This window comes from Bombus impatiens, unplaced genomic scaffold, assembly GCF_000188095.3.
Source record: "Bombus impatiens unplaced genomic scaffold, BIMP_2.2 scf_1666, whole genome shotgun sequence".
In the NCBI taxonomy this organism is placed as follows: Eukaryota; Metazoa; Arthropoda; class Insecta; order Hymenoptera; family Apidae; genus Bombus; species Bombus impatiens.
Genome location: NT_178085.1, coordinates 100,357 through 120,659, shown reverse-complemented (window position 1 = coordinate 120,659; position 20,303 = coordinate 100,357). Strand labels below are relative to the sequence as shown.

The following is a 20,303-nucleotide window of genomic DNA, read 5'->3' as shown; positions in this document are numbered from 1 at the left end:
GTCGTCGACGACGCCGAGGCCGGCACGGATTAATCCAGCTTTACGACGTACTTTTTGTTCACCCTATCTCCTCTTCCTCTTTCGCTTTCTCTCCGTTTCTCTCCTTTGCTTTCCTACACCTTTCTGTTCGCTGCCACCCCCTTCGTCACCGGTATTTGCTTCAATTTCTCTACACCTCTCTGTCCCTCTTCTTTTCTCTTACCAAAGCATCCGTTTCGTCCTCGTATCCCGACAGCCAGTTCTCGCATCGAAATACTGCAGAAAGAGCACATTAAGAGACGAATGTCTAAGTCGGTTCGTTGCGCCAATTACTTGCCAGACGATTGTCGTTTCCTCTCCACGCTTTTCGTGTTTCCCTTCCGCGCTCCCTTCTCTTTCTCGCAATATTATTGTCCGCGTGCCCTTTTGCCGAGTAATTACCGCAAAGCTGCGCCACATCGCTGCGTATCATGACGGTGCTCAAATGTCGTCGCGTCTCTCTGCTCTAACCGTCCGATAAACGCTTAAACGTTGCTGCACGTCGACGCACCATGCTTTCGGGGATCGACGATTCCGCGTTACTAATTTTAATCGCGATGCAACGTACCAACTATATTAATTATCCTTCGTCTCGTTTATCCTACTCGCAAAACCCTCCTCTATAGAAGGTCAACATTCTCTCACGATATACATAGCGTGAAAGTTGAATTGCCGCAGCAAATATATTCGTGCAACAGTTAAATCTTCTTTGAAAAGCTTTAGTGGATATGGAAGGAACCGAATCGATTATAATTAATAGATACCGAATCGAAAGGTGTTTCTTGACGTAGATCCACGTTCCTGATACCACTGTTTACTTAACACGATGGTTATCGCAGGAACTTTTTCTCCTCGTGTATGGCTTTACGACTGGAACCGTACGATTTAAATGTAAACGCTGCGTTTACACTCCCATCACGTCTCCCATCAGCGCGTTAAATAGAATTTGAACCTACTGTGAACGGATCGTGATCATACTGCAACTGCATGTGTAACATAAATCAAGTCTGGAAGCATAATGTATTACAACTAGCACTTTCCCTCTGTGCTCGGTATAAATTTAATCATCCAGTTGCAGATTTCAGTTGCGTACTTGGCGGACGTGTAAACGAATCATTTTCCTAAATAGGACGATCGAAATAGCATGAAATTTTCAAACCATTATTTATTCTATGATCGAAAATTATACAAATTCCGAAGAGTTTCCCGCTATAATCAAAACATCTTTGTGCGTAGGCAAAAATATTACGTTCGTGTTAAAAAATAAAATCTGGACAAAATTCCAGACTATACTCATTCACGTGTTTATTATATTATACAACCACCGTTTGGCAATTCAGAAGTTTCTTCGGCCGAAACGAGGATACTCTTTTTAATTTTATTGAAATTAAAAACGAATAGTTTGAAAATAGAAGGACGCTTTTAAACGCTTCCTCGTAATTTGTATTTTCAAGTAGCGTCATCTTGAAACCATTCGACGAGAAAGTTTGCATCGTTCGAAAATATCACGAACGTCGAAAGTTTAAGCAGCCCCATAAGAAAAAAAGAGCGGGGTATAAGAGCGAGGGTGAGAAGTTGAAGTTTTCACGAGGGAGCCAAAAGAATTCAGAAAGGTACCGCAAGTTTCACACAGTTATTTTCAATTATTAAATAACGCGACCCCGTATACTTTCAGTAAATAGTATCTATGTATACGTAAAATCATGACCAAAGTCAGCCGTAAAATTGCGTGAAAAGAATGGAGAGAATTTGCCGTTTCGCGTGTTCCATTTATTCGCGCTGAAAATACTAAAAATAAAAAAAAAAAAGAAAATATTTCAGCAGTCTTTTCTATATTTTTTCATTGTAGTTAAAGTGTAAAAAAGAGAAAAGAATTAAGCGTAAATACGTAAGATTAAATTTTATGCACTAACGTAATTTCGAACGACTCTTTATAGATTAAACACAAACTTTTTTTTTTTTTCTATTGAAACATCGATAAGGAAACTAAACTACTAAAATAATTCTACTGATAGACGGTTATCAGTAAAATTTCCTGTTAACTACAAATGAGATAGGTACTGAGTCTCCCTCGACGACTAATGAAATACACTATTATTTTCAAGGTCAACTGCTTTATCTTCGGCTGTATCAGCAATTCGATAGAAAGTATGGTTTTCCTATTTTGTCCATCTGCTATCGCTTTACGAATCCAAAACGTTATAATTTTCCTTGACATTTGTCTACACGATCGTTACTATTATTCAAATTGCGACACGTGTTTTATCGAAGACTTTATCGTAAAAAATGTCTCGTTTTTAGTAAGATTTTTAATTGAAAAAATTTGTTTTATATTATAAAATTAAATAGCCGCCCAATTCCGTTATTATAAAGAAATCGATGTCGATGATAAAAATGTAACTTTCCAGTTTTTACGGTACATAAAATTGCGGATATTTATGCATTTATAGGAGATCTAAATGTGTGTGTAAAAACGCACAGGATACGTACAATATGTAAAAATACGCAAAACACCCAAAGTAAAACACTTGTTACAACGTTGAGAAGGCAAGACGAATTTCTATATACGCAGCTTCCATTTCTTCAGTTTCGTTTCATTAGAAATCCGATAGAACAGTAATAGTGGAACAAATAGTGGTATTCTGCGCCAATTGAAACCAAACCTGATTTGTCAAGGTACGAGGTAAAAGGTAATCAAGATGCTAGTCGCATCCTTCAATATTCACGTTAATCGATTCGATTGTGAGTTATAGGAATAATTCATACATGGAAGATTATGTGCCGACGGTACGCAAACGAGTAAATTTATGCGTCAACAGAAGATAAATTCAGATCGTATTGGTAAAAAGTACAGTTCAAACGAATAAATTCGAGTTTCTGTCACATCTCCGATATCGAATGTTTTCGTTTCATTATTTACTTCTATTGCGGATAGCATGGAAATTCGCTACTTTCTCCTTTAAATACAAGACAAACTGCATTAGCCTTCTGGCTATAGGTAGAAGCCCAATGATATTTATGATAATTAGCATTGTGATACGGAACTGAATTAAAAAGGAGAATGCTTCGGATCGTAAATAAAAGGAACAATAATAAAAAAAGATTAAATAATACGTTAAATAAATTTATTATATTGTATCAACGATTTTATGAAATTTTTTACCAAATTAAATAAAGCGATTTATTCGCACTCTAACAATTTATTACGAAATTTTTAAATTAATAAAATAAAAATGTAAAATACTGTTAATATAGAAATATTTATTTATTATGAAGAAATTCTCTCTCTCTCTCTCTCTCTCTCTCTCTCTCTCTCTCTCTCTCCTTCCCTCTCTCTATCGCAGTGAACGGATATTAAATAATATTAATATACGTACGTATAATAACATTTATATCAGAGGAATTTTATTTTTTTATTTAAAAAGACACAAATTCTGTAAAATAATTTTGCACCACCTGAAGCAGACAATATAGTTATGTAATTCTATTCTGATGAAACAAAAAATATACGCAAAAAAAAAACAAGCAGAAAAGACTGGTAAATTTTCATACATATATCCTGGTTTTTATAAAGTACATTTTTTAAACATTTTTCAAATCGAATAATCGATACAATGCCACGACTTATATCCAATTTTGTTTTTTAAATAATCGTTATACCAAATACATTGCACGATAAGATATTAAAAAGATCTATGAAGAAATATGTAAAAATTACCGAAACAGCCACTTTAATTTGGCTCGTTAAAAAAACCAAAATAAAGGAACAGAACGTGCAAAGGAAACCCAAGCCGTGTTTGAGTTAGGTCAGTGCAAACACTTTTACAGGTAGTAAATGTGAAACCAGTAACAGGCAAAGGTTAATCCTTTGAATCCATTACCTAAACACTTCTCGTGCTTATTGCCTGTTCTCTCGTAAACGGAAACATGATATATTATTGTTTGAAGGACAATCAGTAACTCTGTTAGCACTTCAAAAGAACCGTAAAATGTCCTACTACAAGAACGACTAACAATACAAGTTTACTTTACAGACACGATACAACCTCTATTCAAGCATAGCTTCTTAAGCTTCTTAAGCTTCTTAAGAATATATATGTAGATACTATTCTTTCGATCTTCAACATTCTATGAAGTTTAACACCTTCGTGCATAATTGAATAGACACTTAACCGAACGTTTAAAATGCAAAAAAAGCTATTTTGAAATGTTAGTTTTTAACATGAATTAAAAATCACTGCACGGATTGCTACTAATCCTAATGTTCCTCTAATTCTCTATTTAAAACGCGGTAAAATAACAGAAGACATAAATTAAGTTTTAAAGAGCCGCAATAAAGCAGAGGTTTCGGTTTTTATTTTTATGGGGGTTCCGTGCCGAATAAGCGTTTCTTTGATTCTATAGAGGCCACTAATTGCGCAAAATTTTTAAGAAAGGAAATCATCTTCGCATTCTTGCTCTGTTTGCTAGTAAATATAAAAACGTCAGGCAGAGCAATTTGGCAAGGTGAAAGTGAAGACTCTGGCCTCTAAAGTAACCCCAAGTCCATCGTTATACGACTTTTCTCAACGAAGTTCAGAAACCGAGAATTTTTCAGGAAAAATTTCTTGGCTTTCCAATTCTGCGTATGTAATTTTGCTATGTAATACGAACGAAACGATTAGATTGCAGATATTTGCGGAAATTCATAGTTTTATCAACATAAGTGAAGAAATAGAACCTAAGCAGGAATTTATTACGCCTATTGTGTTTCTCATATTTTACATATGTTTGCATATTACGTGCATTTTTCCACATTTAAATCTCCCATAAATGCATAAATGTCGGCAATCTAGTAATAACTAACATTAAAATACTATTTCATATTTTTCTTTTCCTTTCCCGGTTTTTTCAATATGAAAATTCAAACTATTCCCTTGTAACGCGTTCGATAATTGAATGGAATGAAATTAATTTAATATCAAAGTGAAATTACAACCTTACTAAACAGAAAGAAAAGAAATATCTAACAAGATAACCGTACTAAAATCTACAACCAGCCAATTACTAAAATGAAAGGATGTAATCTTCATATTCAAAGGCAAATTCACGTCAATATTTTATGTCCATAACGCTGGTAATTGAACGGTTTATTCCGTGTCCCAGCTAACGCCACTTTCCACGCTACGATGACGTAAGGTGCTCCTTTTCCAAGAAAACAAATTAAAAAGATTGTCATCGGTATCGTGGCCCATGTTAACCGTGCAAGTAGAAAGCGAGCAGAATACATCGTCGCTTTATCTCCTGATAAGCCGATTTCGCTGGTTGACCAGCTTTTATATCCGTAAATCCCATAAATTAGCCGAAACCTATTAATAGAAAACAGACACGTCAACGAATGATTTCTAAACTCCGCCCAATACAAGGAGAATATTAAATCTCGACACGTGTACATTGTCGTTGTACAGTGAAATGCGGCATTGTGTATAAAAGGTCATTCGCGATAGTGATCTCATAATGGAAACTAATCATATTTTTAGGAAATACAGGATGCTACGTAGAAACGAATTTCTACATATTTGCTTCTCGGTGATAGTAATTTATGGTCGCTCTCTCTCTCTCTCTCTCTCACTCTCTCTTCGTTTACAAATACTCGAGAAGTTAATGAAGTTCTAAATTACACGGTATAACTTTCTTAATTTTCACTTCAACGCGTACAAAACGAATTGTGAGAAAAATGAAAGCCAAATATGCGAGTAAATCGTTTGAAATATTAACAACAGAATAGTAGATAATAAGAATGAATTTATTGAAAAAGTACTGTTACTCGAAATAATGTCTCAATTATCGAGAAAATGAAATGTCGCGCAAAGTATCAATTATTTTCAATTCATCGATATTTTTGGCGCAAAGTACCAACAATTCTTGAATCGAATACGTTTTAAGGAGTTCGAATAACGCAAAGTTAAATTACGCGTAAAATAACATAAAATCAAAACAGAACATTTCTATTTGATAGTTGATCCGAGCGTTTGCACAATATGTAACCACTGTATATCTAATACACGTTTTATAAGACCTAGTTTTAGCTTGGCGTAACTCGATTCATGAAATACAATGAATTACTCGATCACAATGAGTTATTATCCTCGTTAACCGGCAACTTCCTACATCGTGGCTGAAAATTAGTAGCTCTATCATCGAAAACGACTGCAATATCATTTTCAAAGCGTTCCCTTCGTTCGAAGCGTTCTACAACGCGAAAATTCCACCGACGAGGTTGCATCGAGATTGATTGTGTCTCATTAATGCGGTGACGTGTATCGCCGTGTACCGTTTACGAGGACAATGTTAGACGAACGTAAAATTAAAATTGTACCGCGCGGTATTGCAAAATAAGCATAAAAATTTCACCGCTATAAATCGCCAGGGCGGCGTGCAAGCATTTTATCGTTGCACTAAAAGCGTTTTAAAATTAAAAGCGACATTATCTAGACTTTGGTTAAGCGGAGCTCATACAAGTTTTACGAGGACGGCTGATACCTCTATAAATAGTTTGGGTATCAAAGATCTCGCGTTGTTTGCCGTTCAAAATTAATCTCGTCAACGTATATCCGACATAGCAAACGTAGTTAGAAACGATGATAATCGGTAATACGACTTATTCGTGATCGAGGAATATTAACTTTCGTGTAGTAGTACGCGGCCGAAATAATTCCTATAGCGCGTCTAAAAGAACCCGCATGAACCATCCAATCGATATTTGCAATGTCAAGTGCCCTGCCCCTTTACATCGCGTGAAAGCTCAATGAATCTATTTAAAGATCACATTACGATCACGCTGTCATCAAAAAACGAACGAACGAGCGCCGTATCGGAGTGTGAAATATGCATCATGTATAGCTACTGTATCGCGCGAGATATTCGATTCGTACAAGTCTCGTTATCTTTTATCAATTTGTCGTTAATTTATCTGAGTACGTTTCAAATTCCAGCACTCGTTTATTACACTGGAATATTGCAGGCACGTTAATTATATAAGGAGAACGAAAATTTCTTACGATCATGCTAAGCTTGATACGATTAAAAAGCGGTCACGATTACGATCACGATCACGATCACGATCGCGCGGACTATTCGAATATCGATTGGTTCCATGCAGACGACATTTGTGTGGGAGAGGTTCGTTATCAGTACAAATTACCTGTGCTCCTACGCGTTTAATTTAGTTCGCAGCGTGCAATAATAATGCTCACATGACAGCCGTAATTGCTCTGGATCGATGATAACGATTCAAGATCAAATCACGGTACGTCAGCTTTCGACGAAATGAAATCAAAAAAGCATTTAGATCGGCAAACGAGTATCGACGAAACGAAATATTTAAGTCAGTCAAGTTCCCCAGAAATTTGATCAGCATGAAATTTCATGTTAAATTAAGTTTCATAATATTTGCATAACGTATGAACTGTTCCTAATTACGGGATAATTCAGATAGAAATGAACTAATGAACCGAGCAAAATGGGCAATGCGTCACAGCTGCATTATTATAGCGATTGTAATTAATGTCTGTGAATTTTATATTATATTTCTATAACATTTTCACCAAGATTAATTCTTTAATTTCTAGTAAGCATAATATTATTTCTCATAGCTGTAACAACTAGTATTATCCTATCGTTTAAGATACTTTAAGATCTTATTCTATTGCCTGAAAATAAGTTTCTACTTTACGTACAACGGGTGATTTCCAAGAAAATCTAATAAACCAGCTTAATGCAATAATATAATTTTTGTTGAAAGGTCAGATAAACCGAAGCAAATTTGTTTTCGAAGCTATTTATAACGATAGTGTGTTGTAATTACCGCACGTTCTAGGAAGATAACTTATTGTTAGTACAGCACTGGCAAACATAATAATTCAAGCATCTAAAATACACTAGACTTCTTCTTATTATACAATAAGCTCCACTTTAATCGATTATATCTTTTGTTAACAGATCCATGAAGAAAAAAATTCAGTGAAACACAAGTGAATACACCGCACAGATTTTATATTGAAATGACATAAAAGGGAAATTGGATACACGTATAAAGAGGCTAATTCAGAAGTTCTGTTTTCTTAACATTATAATTTAATATGACTTATTAGGATTAGCAATTAGCAACCTGTCCAAATTATTTATTTCCCACCTAAATTCATAAATATACGCGCACATGTGCGTATATTATTTTATTTACACGTTACAAATGATATTGAGCGTATATTTTCAGATTAACCAGCTAGCCATTTATACAGCGGAAGTACAACCCGCAACGATCGATTAAGAGAAGTCCATCTGTTTCGAAATTACCTTAATATCGTAAATTTAACCCTTTACATTCCACCGATGTCGTTTTAGCGACATTTACAACGCGCAAATTATTATATCATGTTGTTCTCGAATGTATACGATAAAACGATCAGAAAGATTATTGTACACGTATAAATAAAAATTCAGCATCTCTTTATCCTTTCGAAGCATAAGTTTTAGTTTCAAAAAATGCTGCGGTTGCTAATCAACTTGCTTTAAAAAATTCTCAACGCATAAATGGTAAAAAAAAGAAATGTTAACGAATAAGATTACATTTTTATTTGCGCAAGGAAGAAAGGTGGTTCTACAAGTACCCGTAAGACGTAGAAAATGAATCATCAAGATTTATGTGGAAAAAGTGCGATCGAACAGCGCTACGCATGAAAATTACCCGCGCGAGTAATCGCAAGCAAACGAAGATTTTTCAAGTGTTTAACGAAGACTTATCACAACAATGTTTAAAAGTATCTTTGTTTAATCAGAGTGAAACGACGAGTACGCGATACACGCATCAGCCGTAGAACCAGGTGCGTATTCTCGATGTTATCGACTCAGAAACACGCCACGCGGCGCCGTAGTGCGTACAATCAGCACAGCTATAAATTACACACCGCGTGTATTCTTGCGCGTAGATCTTCGACGCCAGGGAACTAAGGGGGGGAGCAAAACAAAAAAAAAAAACAAGAAAGGGAGAGAAAAAAGCAGGCGGAGAATATACAAGAAACGCGTGTACGCGATCGCAAACGCGCGCCAATGACGATAACAAATTGACACGAACAGCGAAACAGGAACATCCCGATCATCGTTTATCTTCACAGCGAACGATTTTATCGTACGAGTACGAGGAAGAAAAGAAAGCGATGGTAACATCGATCGATCGGCTGCGATGAAAATTCTGATCAACGAGACGAGCAACTTAAAAACACTCGGTAAACTCGATACGCCCCGTGGAACGTTATTTCGACGATCGATGCCAACCACAGTTTCTGAACAAGTGAAAACTATAATTAGCCCATTACTCAATACAAAATGCGTCGAAAGCAATTCAGGACCTTGACGGAAATAAGACCGTCAGGCGATGAACGTTATTCCACAAGAATTTGATTTAAGATTTAACCAACTGATATAAATATTTGATTTAACGATGCTCGTATTCGATTAAATAAATTTCTTAGGGCACCTAGCACAGATCGTAAGGAACAGTCAAATATGGTCAAACAATATCTTTGTTTTGTTACCATTATCTTAAATACCTTTTTGTTAATTCTTAAAACTTCTAATCTAAATCTACATTATATTTTAGACAATAATTTCACATTTGGCTCAACAAACGCACTCTCTCTTGATTGACTTGGTAAAATTTATATGACAATCCTTCTGTTAAACGCAGAATACAATAAATTGAGAATACATTCTTTTTTAATATTTAATTAAAATTAACCTACTCGAAGAGTTAATTAGATTAAGATTAAAGGTAATCAAAATTCGATCGTACGATTATAACGGATAGAGATCCATTGTTAAACATCAGATGATAAACTAGAAACGAGCGAGAAGACTACTTGTTTAAATGACAAACGAGAGCTCCAGTCGGTAAAAAGGAAAAGGAGGTCGGCAACGGTCGTAAAAAAGACAGCCCTCAGGTTTTAATAAACGGGCCAGAGTCAGATTAGTCTGAATTGAGTTCCACCCCACCTTAGAAGAGTCCACGAAATACGGGTGTAGATACAAAGACGCGGAGGGATGGCTTGCAGATTGTACTGAAATTGCGAGTCACGGGAATTTCCATCGGTATGGCCAGCCGACCTCTGCCACAGTTTTTCCCATCTCTCTCGTATTCTCAAGGAACATAGTTGCAGGGATTGAGGAGAGGAAGTTAAGAGGAGCAGTCGGAGAGAAACGTGAAAATGAGGCAAACACTATGAGAAACTATGAAGAACGTGACAGGGTAGAATGGAACCATAGAATAGAAACCATAGAGAAGAAAGAGAAGGAGAAGGGAAACACTTGGCATCCACGGCGACAGAAGGCTGGTTTACCGCTGTTTCTGGTTTTCTCGTATCCCATTTACAGGATCGCCCTTCTAGAGCGTCCCTCCCTGTTGAAAGAGAGGCAACTTTATCTCAGACCTTCCCGAGGCAGAACATCGCGGTAACTAAGTACCCCAGCCACGTGTGCCTCTTCTGCTAGATTGACCCTGGCCACGATTATTTTTTCATTCATCATCGGGCAACACGAAATGTTTGATATTTTTTCGAGCTCATATATTTCCAAACGAGAAACATGTAGAACCAATTATGAATTGATGTCGCGAAATACCGTAGGACTCGAGCGAAAAATCAGATTCAGCTCCTACAGGATTCGAACACCCGACCGCCGGTTTCGTAAGCAGTAAGGGTTACCGTTACGCTACCGACGTTATGCGAAACTCGTTCTTACCTAAACCTTCTGTTGAGTTCGTCCGATCTTCGATGATACACTTGGATAGCACATATGTATATCCTATAAAATATACTCCTGTTTGCCCACAAGTTTCAAAATCTTTGCTACCATAAGTTTTTTTTTTTGATAACTGTCAGTCTTTTCCTCTTTTCATTCGACTTTTCTTGTTCACACACATAAATCAACCGCGATACTTCGTAATTAAATTGATTCATAATAGGTAAAAAAAGAAAAAAGAAGAAACATCGTGTTAGAAACAGAATTAAGTCGAAAATATACCAAAAATCAAGGAAACACAATTACGCGGCAAATAATACAAAAGACGTAACAGGATTAAATACGAAATTTTCTCAAATTTAAATCACCTTCCGAAACCTTGTTTAAATGCAGGTTATAAATTTCGTATCAACGAGGAACGAGTACGTATAACGTATAGTGTACAGTCTCGCGTGATATCAATCAAACTCGATGACTCACGAGCATCGTCCCAACGTACGATGTATCACGGGCGCATCCCGAGGTTAACGAGAAACGATGCTAAAATCTAAACTACATCGAGCCATTGACGAGGTATACAGAGTTCGCGAGAAAAACGAGAAACGAAATGAAAGAAAGAGGAAAGAAAAAAAAAAGAGAAAAGAGGATCTTATCGCCGCGACGGTTATGCAACTACGCCGTGGAATTAACAGCTTCGACACGCAACGATGCACCTGTATAGCGATTTTCGTGACGTACCGGTGATTTGGCGTGTTTAGCAAACGACTTGACGAGTCATTAAACAGAGAACACTGGCAATTAATTATCACGTTTGCGTAATCGCCGCTCGACGCCGGTGGAGGTGTGGTTGCGCAACTATCGCTCATTCTGTTCTCTCCTCTCGTCTCCTCTCGTGGCCGAGTGATCCCTCTCTTTATCCCTTTTGCTCGGACCGGGGCCCTGCTGACCCACCGCCCTCGCCTCCGCCATTTCCTTCTGCGTCGTCCCAAAAGCAACGGTCTAATCGTTCGTGCTGCTAACCTTAATTTTCCATCGCCACACATACGCTACCGTTCGTAAAATATCCGGACAGTTTGATCGATTAGTGGTAACAGTATTTGCATTTTACCAAAGTGTATAATATACGAGGGAATTAACGACCGCAGACATTTACGACCTCTTTTTCGAGATCGATAGATTAGAAATTGGAATTGTCTGTTTAAAAAATTGCCAGTATTATTGGTTTCGATTAAGTTTCATTTAATTAGTTTGGTATCATTAATTAGAATGAAAATCGTCAATGTGCTCGATGATTTTAGGTACCACCGCTTGAATTTATGTACCTGGAGGTTTTATCAGTTTGGAAGAATATTCTTTATCTGCTTCATGGTTTACGAACTGGGCGATCTGAAGATAAAACTTTTATTTTTACATCAACCGTTTACGATTAATAGGGACACAGAAGAGTGACGAAGTTACGTGGAATTACAAATGGCTGTATAGCGTTCCGTGTATCTTGAAATCGTTCGTATTTTAGTTACTCTTGGTCGATGCAAAAATTATTTCATACGGCGATCTCTACAAAATTAAAATTAAAATATCTTTTAAACCGTAAAACCGCAAAACTATCTTATAGAGAATAAAAAGAATCGACGATTAATGTGTAAAGAGACACGTATAATGTTTGATATTGATACTTTAACGTTACAAAATTCACAAAATGATGGATCTTCTCTTTTGGGAGATACACGCGATTTTTATTCGTCCTATCCTAATTCTTAAGATTATTACTTCCATCGGTACACATTATCTTTTAATAGCCAATTTTCTATTATTACATTACAGATGTTTATGCAATTTATAGGAAATTTAAACGTTTCAATTTGTACAGAAAGCATATGTTATGCAAAAATATCCAAGATAAAATACTCGTTACGATATTTACAGGATGAACCAAATCTTTATGCAGATTCCATTTCTATAGCTATGCTCGTAAATGTATGGACTAGCATAGACATACCTACTATTCACAGATATCGTAACAACGAAGGATAAAATAAAAGCGCAAATCCTCTCGATTAAAATACGTCGTGTCAAAAATAAACGAGTACGTATTGGAATACTTTTTAGTAATGTACATAATATATAGACATCGTATATTGCGAACGCTTTGCGAGCGGCCTGTTGTTTTTCCCTTCGATCGATCTTCATTGATTTCACGGCAGAGCCACTTTTCCTGCCAGCCAACCGGCGGCCGTTTGTGTTACAAATGAGCGAGCGATTCTTCGCTCGATAATAATCGCCGTACATCAACACGCAAGAATGCGGTAGAATATGATTCTATTAAAAGACACGTTCACCAATGGGGAAAGAAGATTAAATGCCGTGACGAGTCGTCAGCTCTACGATGCGTTTTAGAAAGCGGTACACGCTCTAGGAACATTTCGATTTTAAAATAACGCGCCACGCGCTGCCAGACCAAGTGAGAAGATATACCGAGAGCCGTGAGAGTAAATGCGACAGGTATTTTCGGAGTACCAAATGATACGTGAAAGTACATCAGAAAAGCATGGATAGTCATATGTAAGTATTATCTTAAGTACTCTACCTGTTCTATATTTATTGAAAATGCTACTTTCCTTTAAATGTTTACGATTAATATAATTGTGAATTTTAACATCTTCGGTACAAATCCTTCTCTTGTATTTCGTGGAAAATACTTTATCTTATATCTTTGTGTATACATATTTTAGAAAGACAAGATACGTTCGTGACTTGAATAAAGTTTTCTTTCTTCTTATAAAGATTACGAGCAAGTATACATGAACTAATTGTGGTATAAGTCTAGTAAATCGTAAAAAAAAAAAAATATTCGATGTTTCAACTTTCAACTTCGAGGAAGATACAGCTGTAATGCGCGCTTTTGCTCGATGAAAATAATTAGAAACTTCGCTGAAGGCATATAAGCGTTCGTAGGCCACAGCAATGGAATTTTTTTCCAGGCATATATGTATGTGTTCATAAGCGAAGAAAATTGATTTTGCTTCACGCATACAGACGCCTATAGCTTTATAAAAGTATTTTTAATCAGCACTCTTTTCACAAAGGAAAAACAGAAGTTTCTGTCTTTCTCATTTGCGTGTATAGAAAGTGAATAGCTCGGAAGAAAAGGTTCATTTGTAAATGGTATTAATATTTTCATGAATCATTCTATTAAAGTAATTGCATACACGAATCGCGTATAAATATGTGATTAATCCTTTGGTCGGAAAAGTACACAAAGTAATTAACACTTTATTTATCTAATCCATAATTGTTTCTTTTTTCTGAACGAATATTTTTATTTCTCATGGAACATTAGAATTTTATGCGCCATCTCATACACATACTGATTAAAGTAGTTGCAAAAAAATAACACAATTTTTTTAATGGAAAATCATATTTTGTAAAATCAAGCTGGATAGGAATACTAATTCAAAGCTACGATGAAACTAGTTAAAAATTATGTTGAATATTCTAAAACACATTTACTTTTAAAAAACTTACTTTTTAAGTTTAAAAAATTTACTTTTTTTATAAAAATTTGTTACCTACGTGCTTAATTATTGGAATACTGTTTTGAAAAGTATGTAACGGTGACATAAACGTAATCAATTTAGAAGAAAAACTTTAATAGACCCGCTATAATTAACATACAATTGACGTTGCAGAACAAACAATGACAATCGATCGAATCGCTTGCGCTTCAATTTATACGTACTCAATCAGATACCGAAAACGTCCACGTGGTTAATTACTTGTTTATAATACCATTATACAACCGTCCTCCGAGATTATTAAGCAACTCGTTGCTTTCAACCAGTAATTAATATTTGTTTCGAAATTCGATCCATATCGTCATCGAATGTTTAAGAAACATAAATAACAAATAATAATATGCGATGAGAAATGCAACGATCTATTGCAACTACTAACAGATAAATATTACACGTATTGTATATTTTAATTTCGCTATATGAAATGTAATACTTAAGAAAATTTTAAATTAAAAAAATAAGCGAAACTTCTATATTTTCGATTAATTTTTCTCTTATACCCAAGATACGATATTATTAATATAAAAGATATTGAATATTTATTATTACATATATAGGAGAAAGATAAAATTGTTAATAATATTATATATATGTAGAACAGTTAGTAAATGATTAAAGAATACTAAGCGCTAATAGAAAATAGAAGATATCATATAGAATATGAAAATAAATACAAAATGGAAAATAAATAAAATATGAAATTAAATGATATCAAATTTAGAGCGTGGTTACTTCATACTCACGGCTAGAAATAGAATCGATAAGAAAGTATAAACGAAAATAGAGGCAAAGCCGGGTCGTATAAGTATAACGTTGAAACACATTCCAGACCATAGAATGGAAACCGCTCACGGGATTATCCTTTACCCTAGCGCAATTACAAATTTCATGATGGCACTTAACACTATGCAAAGTAAGTATTCTAATGAATATTCAAAGTGCTCAGCCAGGAATAATTGCAATGCCAAGTATCTGTGCTGAATCTCGCAAACTGCGTCGCAACAGCACTAATTTAAATAGATTTACATTAAAAACAAACATGCCAAAACATCCATCTAAACGGGTCAAATATTAATACGTCGTGACACTTCAAGGTACTATTCTTGAACGTACCAACACCTCCCATTTGAATGGAATTATAATTGCAAAAGGGTTCGAATAATTTCAAGAACGAGCAGGTGAATATTTCATTGCCATCAATTTCCTATCCTTGATGATAATTCCTTTCGCTCGCTTCGTTTACCTCAAATTTCAAGTGGCAAACGTTTAGTCCTTCCGTCTTTAGTTTAATTTAAAACACGGAAATACGTAAACTATATATAAAAATACATAAACTGGCGAACAGATGTGAACATAAACTAAAATCTGACACCTCTTGTGCTATAACATACTAAAAATATTAATACGTTGAGAAAGAGAGAGAGAAAGAGAGAGGGAGGGAGATACACACATACAGAAGTAACAAGTTTTGGATTACAAGCTCTTCTCTTTTTATCGGAGCAATTTTTCATCAGAAGATTGAAAAAAAGAAATCTTTGTTTTTTAAATTACGTATCAAATAAGGAGAGATCGATCGACTTATAATTTGAAAAATACACTTGCGCGTGTACAACTGTACTTGTTCTATTATCAAACTTCTCACTACGAGAAAAATTTTATTGGCGTTTGATACGATAGTCGCGCGACGAATATCATAGGCTTTCCACGAAATTACTTTGCTCGTATCCGAAAGAAATATCAAAGAAAGAACCACGACCAAACGTCTCGGACATCGCAAACTTGCGTCCGAGAATCTCGCAGAACGTTTACCATTTCAACGCGAATAGTAGATATGTATATAGGAGACAAGAGTCAGGTCAAAAAAGTAAAAAAGAAAGGAGGGGAGAAGCAGACGAAAGAACGAACGTCAAAGCTGAAGCTACGGTTGATACGAGCAGACAACACGACGGTACACACGAGAAAAGAGAAAAGGGAGAAGGTCGAGGGAGGACCGAGAGTCCGAGCACCTAGGAGGTATGTACGAGAAGAGAGAACGAAAAGAGACAACAGGCCAGTAGATATTATAAATCAAGAAGAGGTCCGTAAAGGGAACGTCGGTGGCGAAGGCGAAAGAAGAGTGAAGAAGAAACTTACGAGGGAAAACAGGGGAGAGTATGCAGGGGTAAAGGATAAGAGAGGAGGGGAAGCATGGTCGTACATCACCGGTGGTATTTACGACGTACCATCGTAAATCAATGATCGCACGAACACCGCAGTTCAACGAAATTCCTTTTCCCTTCCTATATATGCCCCCCTCTCCTTCCTTCCGACCATTCCTCCGCTTCCTGTACACGAGCCGATGTGAGAATCTGTCCTGCCATACATCGCCTTGGACGAAGGATGCTGAAGCTTAAGAATCTTTGAAGGAATCCTTGCCCTACAGCCAAGATATATCGACGATTTATCCGGCAAGACAAAAACTATTTGTCTTCGCTAGCAGAATTTTCGAACGTAAGATGAATTCATCGTTTTCATCTTGAGCAATTTATGCGGCTACTTTGACAGCATCGCCGATCTTAGAAATCTTTTTCTCAATGAACACGTCGGATCACGATTATAAGGAGCCTCGTCAAGGTCCATAATTTAGCGATCACTGATTTCGACCAACGGTTCAACGATTTTTTATTACTGACGGCCAATATGCCGTCGATAAATCACTACTTAAGAAAGATCCTATAGGAACCGCAGTCAGGAAATCATTGTTTCGAAACGATGTCCATCTTATAAATAAAGCTTCGCAGATATTTGAATCTAACGTAGAGAAGAAGGTAAAAAGTTGTACGAGTTTGCAACAATTTTCTTATCAAATCTTGTAATCTCATAATCTTCTTATCAAGTAAAAAACGAATTATTACATGGGAAACGATACAATCAGCGAGAGTAAAGAAATTGATACTTTAAAACAGATAGCAAGGCAAGAACATAATTCTTTGTCCCTCTCGTTTGTTCGAACAAGCGCTTTAGCAAATAGGAGACAACTACAATGAAAGCGTTTCAATTTGTTTTCAGAAAGAATAAGGAACCAGATAAATATATGTAAACAAATATAAATCGGAATGATCATGCGTCCGAAAGATTCTTCTCCGGTCAGAAAAGGAAATGGACCAGTGGGCTAAAGCCATTCAGGTAACGAAGTATTGTTTGTCAGGGTTCTTTAGACGTCGTTTAAACCGTGACTCGTGGCAGCCTGGGAAGGATCGTTTAACGAGGTTTGCAACAGACCAGGTCAGACCTTTTCTTCGCTATGGTACACGATTACGCCACGAGACGATACCCTTTGCGCTTTGCAGCATCTCAAGGAATCAACTTCCCTCGTTCGACATAAAGGTAGATGTGTCCCGTCGCAGCTGATCCCAAGTGATCCGTGTAGAATCACGTTGCACGATTGTCGAGACTCCGATCCCGTCGCTCGCCAAGTCAACTAACCTGGGGAAAGCTGCATCTACGCGCCCATCTGAAGTCACTCACAAAGTACGATTTTACGTCTGCTTAGACCTCGTACAATGGTTTTAGAACGATGTTTTTGTAATTCCGGTTTTGTGTTCTTTTGGAATTTCCTCTTTATCCATAATTCCATTAACGCTTCTTCTAATAGAGAAGACAATAAACAATAAACCAGTGGCAAAGCATTTTACTCTAAGAAATTTTACTTTAAAAAGCGATTTGGGAATAGATAAGTATTGTAATTTAACAAAATCAGGTATGTCTGAATCCTTGATGCATTTTAAATATTTTCCCTTAAAATCCAAATTGAATACGTCGATTAAATGTTGTATTATTGCTAGCTAATTTGGAAAGAGAGAAAATAACCGCTCCAAAGGAAATAGTTTATATACAAAACATACACGTACAGGGAATTTTATAATACAGACAAGAAATTGTTGAAAACCGCTGGGATGTGAAAATTATTTACAAGATAAACGATGTTGTATCAACTATCCGATAAAAAGATCCTTGAGAACCGCACATATACTCGTCACGAAACGACCTTCCTTCTACGCCAAACAGCTACAAATTTATTTACCTACGCGGCGCACGTCAGAGAATTTAATCCGTGCAATTTTTACACGTTGCGCGCAGACGGGACAAATGTGCCCTTAGAAAAAAGAAAAAGCCGGAGGAAGCAAAGGAAGACAGTGGGAGGATGCGTAACATCTTGGCGGAGACAACCGTAAAAAAGGCACGGTGGAAAAGATGAAAGTGACCCTCGAACGGACTTTGAAAAGAACCATAAAAGTACAATGAGGGGTTAGAAGGAAGACGCCTTCGCTTTCAACGTACTGGATGACGACGGGAAAGGGGGCGTTCAACGGAGAGCCTTGGCTCCCAGAAAATTCGTGTTTTTTACTCGAACGTCGGGAAAGATTACAAAGGACGGAAAGGGGACAAAACCTTTTTAAGATCTACGACGAGAGAAGAGGCGAGTGTCTCTGTGCTTAGGTGACGAATCTTGCGAGCGCTTGTTACGCTCGATGCTTTATTATCAGAACGAACCGCCGTAAGTCATTTTTGACTAACGATCTGGTTTCTCTGTGAGACCACACCATGCCTACGACCTTACGCACAAAAGAGGGGAATCTCTCACGTGGCAGTGTCTCCCGGTTTCTATCCTAATTTACCAGTCACTTCGCTAATCTTATTTGCCCGACGCTGGACGCAGTTTAATTCCATTAGCGAAATTAAAGTTCTAGCAAGAGCATTTAACCGCGGATCGATACCACTAACCCGCAAACCACTGAGACAAACCCCGATGAAATCAATTCTGAATAACGCGATAATAGAAATTTTTACGTGCGCTCAACGATTTTATGCGATTAACAATCGTATTTCTTTATTTCTCGTGTGATACGAAGCAAGCGAATGTCGATAGCGAAACTACCAATTTTAGATCTCGAGTTTTCGCGTTTAATAAAAATGCCGTTTCGGTAAAATTAATGTTCTCTTTTATTGAAATAGAAACGCGATTGTATACGCTTATTTAGCTTCAGCTTTATTTAGTTGAATTATAATCATCTATGTATAGCATTTCAAGCTTAAACTATAAATTAACTAATAATATGTAATTTGAAGAATTATTTATTTCGTCGAAAATATTTAACAATTCGTGAAAATCTCTATTTTTTCTATCTGTATATTCACATTCCGTTCAATTTTTTTTATTTAATTTAACTCGGAATATTTGCAAATCAATGATGCCATTAAGATAACTTACAAAGACTAAAGCGATGAATAATTAATACAAATGCGAATGCAAATTAAGAATAATACAATGTTAATAAACAGACGCAGTCATTCTAAAAACTGCATATCATGAAGTATGTGATATGCATTATATAAGTTACATAACCTAAATTACTATATGGTAAAAAATGAAGATACATTTCATGAAATTTAATTGGACAAAATTTCGTTTCTCGTTATACATTGAAATCTATCTGTCTTCCATACGAATTACGATAGTCGTTTCGTCATTGCATTACACATATAGCAATAACTGAATCGTTCAAATATCGCGTTAAACAAAAGCATCTACTATAATTACCATACGTACAAATAATATTATTATACTGCGAAATACAACACTCGAAAATAGAAAATATAATCATTTTGGTTCCAACGTATTACGCAACAACAGAACGAAAAACGAAGTGAACACACATTGCACACAAGCCAATTAGAAAGTGATCGTGACCGGAAAAAACGAAAGAGAACTCACCTGATATAAATGATGACCCCGTTGGTGCATATCCTTTTCCATCCACGTGGTACCGTAATCGCTTGTTGCTGCTGCTGTTGTTGCTGTTGCGTAATCACTGCACTACCGTTCATCGTCAGCACTACATTTTGTTGAACTTGATTATTGTTATTGTTCGGGTTGTTGATGCGCGGAAGCGGCGG

The 20,303-nt window shown here is 36.3% G+C and overlaps 1 protein-coding gene across 2 annotated transcripts in view; it reads right to left on the bottom strand.

The window, feature by feature from the left end:
* Nucleotides 1-20,303, bottom strand: part of LOC100742608 (mucin-17) — a 381,959-nt gene that overhangs the window by 360,380 nt on the left and 1,276 nt on the right. For both annotated transcript variants that reach the window (XM_012392801.2, XM_024371755.2), the window contains exon 2: nt 20,122-20,303. In XM_012392801.2, coding sequence (XP_012248224.2) covers nt 20,122-20,303 — 182 coding nt within the window. The remainder of the gene's footprint in view (nt 1-20,121) is intronic.